Source organism: Lipotes vexillifer, unplaced genomic scaffold (assembly GCF_000442215.2).
Source record: "Lipotes vexillifer unplaced genomic scaffold, Lipotes_vexillifer_v1.1 C27048177, whole genome shotgun sequence".
NCBI lineage: Eukaryota > Metazoa > Chordata > Mammalia > Artiodactyla > Lipotidae > Lipotes > Lipotes vexillifer.
This window is the reverse complement of record NW_006776974.1, coordinates 1-2,669: the sequence shown is the minus strand read 5'-3', so window position 1 is coordinate 2,669 and position 2,669 is coordinate 1. Positions and strand designations below refer to the sequence as shown.

Below are 2,669 nucleotides of genomic sequence, written 5' to 3'. Positions count from 1 at the left end.
GTTTTCTGGGAGTGGCATTATGGCCACGACTAGAGTGCCTTCCACTGGTGCTCACTGGCTGGACACCTTGGAGACGGACCCAGATGTTTGAGGAGGCTGTGTGAGTTACTCACCTGCACTCCTCGCCCTCCAGCAGCTTCCTGTAGGTGGCGATCTCCACGTCCAGGGACAGCTTGACATTCATGAGCTCCTGGTAGTCCCTCAGTAGCTGCGCCATGTCCTGCTTGGCCTTCTGCAGGGCATTCTCCAGCTCGATCAGCTTGTTCTTGGCATCCCTGAGGGCCATATCCCCACGCTGCTCTGCATCGGCGATGGCGGATTGCAGGTTGGTGCACTAGAGGGGAAGATGGGCAGATGAACCTGCAATCTGGACTCCTGAGGAGATGAACCATGGTTCTTCTTTCCCAGTGAGGAAGAGCTCTAGAGCCCAGCTTCCATGGAAAAGGAGGTTTGATACGTTTTGTCCAGTCTTTTTCCATTCTGCAAACCTGAACTAGGCTAGGAGCTCCCTATGCGCTTCTGTGTTAATCACCCTAATGAAGATGAAGGTGGTGACTGCTGGAAGACACTACAGCAGACCCAAGACCAGGGGACATTGGAAGAAATGGACCCACTGGCTTCTTCTGAATACTGGCAGTTTGGGTAAGTTCATGTGGGTGCACACTAACTCACACAAAACTACAGACACCCACAGTAAGGAGATGATTTCACTTTAAACTGTTGTGACCTTGCCTTCCTTCCACTTCACATTTTTGGAAAACCCTCATTTGTCCTGTGTCTTTTCTCACCTTCTTTTTACATCAAATCTGAGCATATTTGCAGCAACCTTCCTCACACTTTCTGGCCTGACCTTTTCTTTGCCAACTTGTGTCTTGCATTCCCAAATCAATCATTCCTCTTATGGAATCTCATTTCAGCGCCTCAAGACCTTATCTCTGTACCACTGAGCAGTCGGGATTGGTCCTGTCATGCGTTTGTTTCCTGCTCTTGGGTTGGGATCCATCTCTCTAACCTGTGGGAACTCACTAAGGGAGGAAGTACATGTCCTCCCCTCCCTGCTGTTCCCTCAGTGCCCAGGAATTCCCTACATGGTGGTTGATGATCCCTGGTGGTCTAGGAAGGAAAGGATGCTTTTCTCCTCCATGGTCCCCACCATACCTGCTTCTTGACGTGGTTGATCTCAGATCTCAGCCTCTGGATCATGCGGTTGATCTCAGAGATCTCCTGCTTGGTGTTGCGCAGGTCGTCCCCATATCTGAACGCCGAAACCTGCAGCTCCTCGTACTGTAAACCAGAGGGAGAGAGGATGGTGTTCATGGGCTTCACAGGACACTAATCAAGGTTTTCACAAATGGAAACTAATGGTTCCTCCACAAGGCGTTTTAAGAAAATTGGTGTTACAAGGTCATGGACACTGTACACCCATCACACACCACCCTTGGTAGGACCACTGACTGCCTGGCTCTCTTCAGGACCAGAACATCCTCTGTACTGTTTCTGAGAACCAGCATCAGGGTGAAGCTAAAGCAAAGATCCCTTGGCCTTTATCTATGGTAGCTCTTGTCCTACATTTAGGTTCTTTGACTTACTAGACTTGGACATAAATACTGTAAAGATCTACTCTGTTGGTTCAGGGTACACGTTCTTTGAGAGGAGCCCCGCTTCCTAGATGTAGATTTCCCGAGTGAAGTCTCGGGAAGCCTTGCTGGTCTTCAGGGAGGAGGTACAGGGATTCTTCATCAGCTTCCCCCTCACTGCTCACCTTGCACTTGTACCAGGACTCGGCCTCCTCCCGGCTCCTGTGAGCGATCTCCTCATATTGGGCTTTGACTTCAGCGATGATGCTGTCCAGGTCCAGGGTGCGGTTGTTGTCCATGGAGAGGACGACAGAAGTATCTGAGACGTGGGTTTGCACCTGAGCCAGTTCCTGCAGAACATGAAATCGTCAGATTCTCTTTTCCCATGACATTTACAGAGGTACCCAAGCCTAAGATTTTCCATCCTTTGCAAATCTCTTTAGAGTCAATAAAGCAGAGTGTGGAAAGATGCTTACTGCTTCATAGAGGGCTCTGAGGAAGTTGATCTCATCCATGAGAGCGTCTGCCTTGGCTTGTAGATCAACCTTATTCATGTAAGCAGTATCCACATCCTGGGGAAGAAACCAACAACTTGGGATCAGATGAGCCAAGCCCTCCTTCCCAGTCTGCTCCTCCTTTAGTCTCGCTGATTATTCTTTTCTCAGAGTCCTCTCCTTCAGCAAAGAAACATGAACCCCTGATCTTACTCATCTCACCTTCTTCAGATTCACAAATTCATTCTCTGCTGACATGCGCTTGTTGATTTCATCTTCGTATCTGGAATTAGAAAGTGTAAAACCTAATTGAGTCAGTGATGAAGATGATACAGAAAAGGCAGCCTGGGATCCCAACTTCCCACAATGGATATATCCAAATGGAGCTTTCCTGCCAGTAAGCCTAAAAGATGAATTCTGTGGTCCCTAAATTGTTTACATCTTTACTCTCCCCATCCACCTGTATGGTCCTTTTGTTCTTCAGGGTTTGTGTTTAGGCAAGAATTGTGGTTTCATTTCCATGGACACGTTTTACTAAGAATCATGCCCTCATTTGGACCTGGTCATGTAATAGACTTGAAGCGTGGGCTTCAGGAAA

At 48.3% G+C, this 2,669-nt stretch overlaps 1 protein-coding gene across 1 annotated transcript; it reads right to left on the bottom strand.

The window, feature by feature from the left end:
* Positions 1–55: 55 nt before the first annotated feature.
* LOC103078910 (keratin, type II cytoskeletal 6A-like) lies at positions 56–2,353 on the bottom strand (the record flags this gene model as incomplete). The annotated part of the gene is given in 5 exon segments (XM_082930892.1): positions 56–334; positions 1,159–1,284; positions 1,763–1,927; positions 2,054–2,149; positions 2,294–2,353. Coding segments are annotated over 5 exon segments (702 nt in total), but the record flags the coding sequence as incomplete, so codon positions are not given.
* Positions 2,354–2,669: the final 316 nt, after the last annotated feature.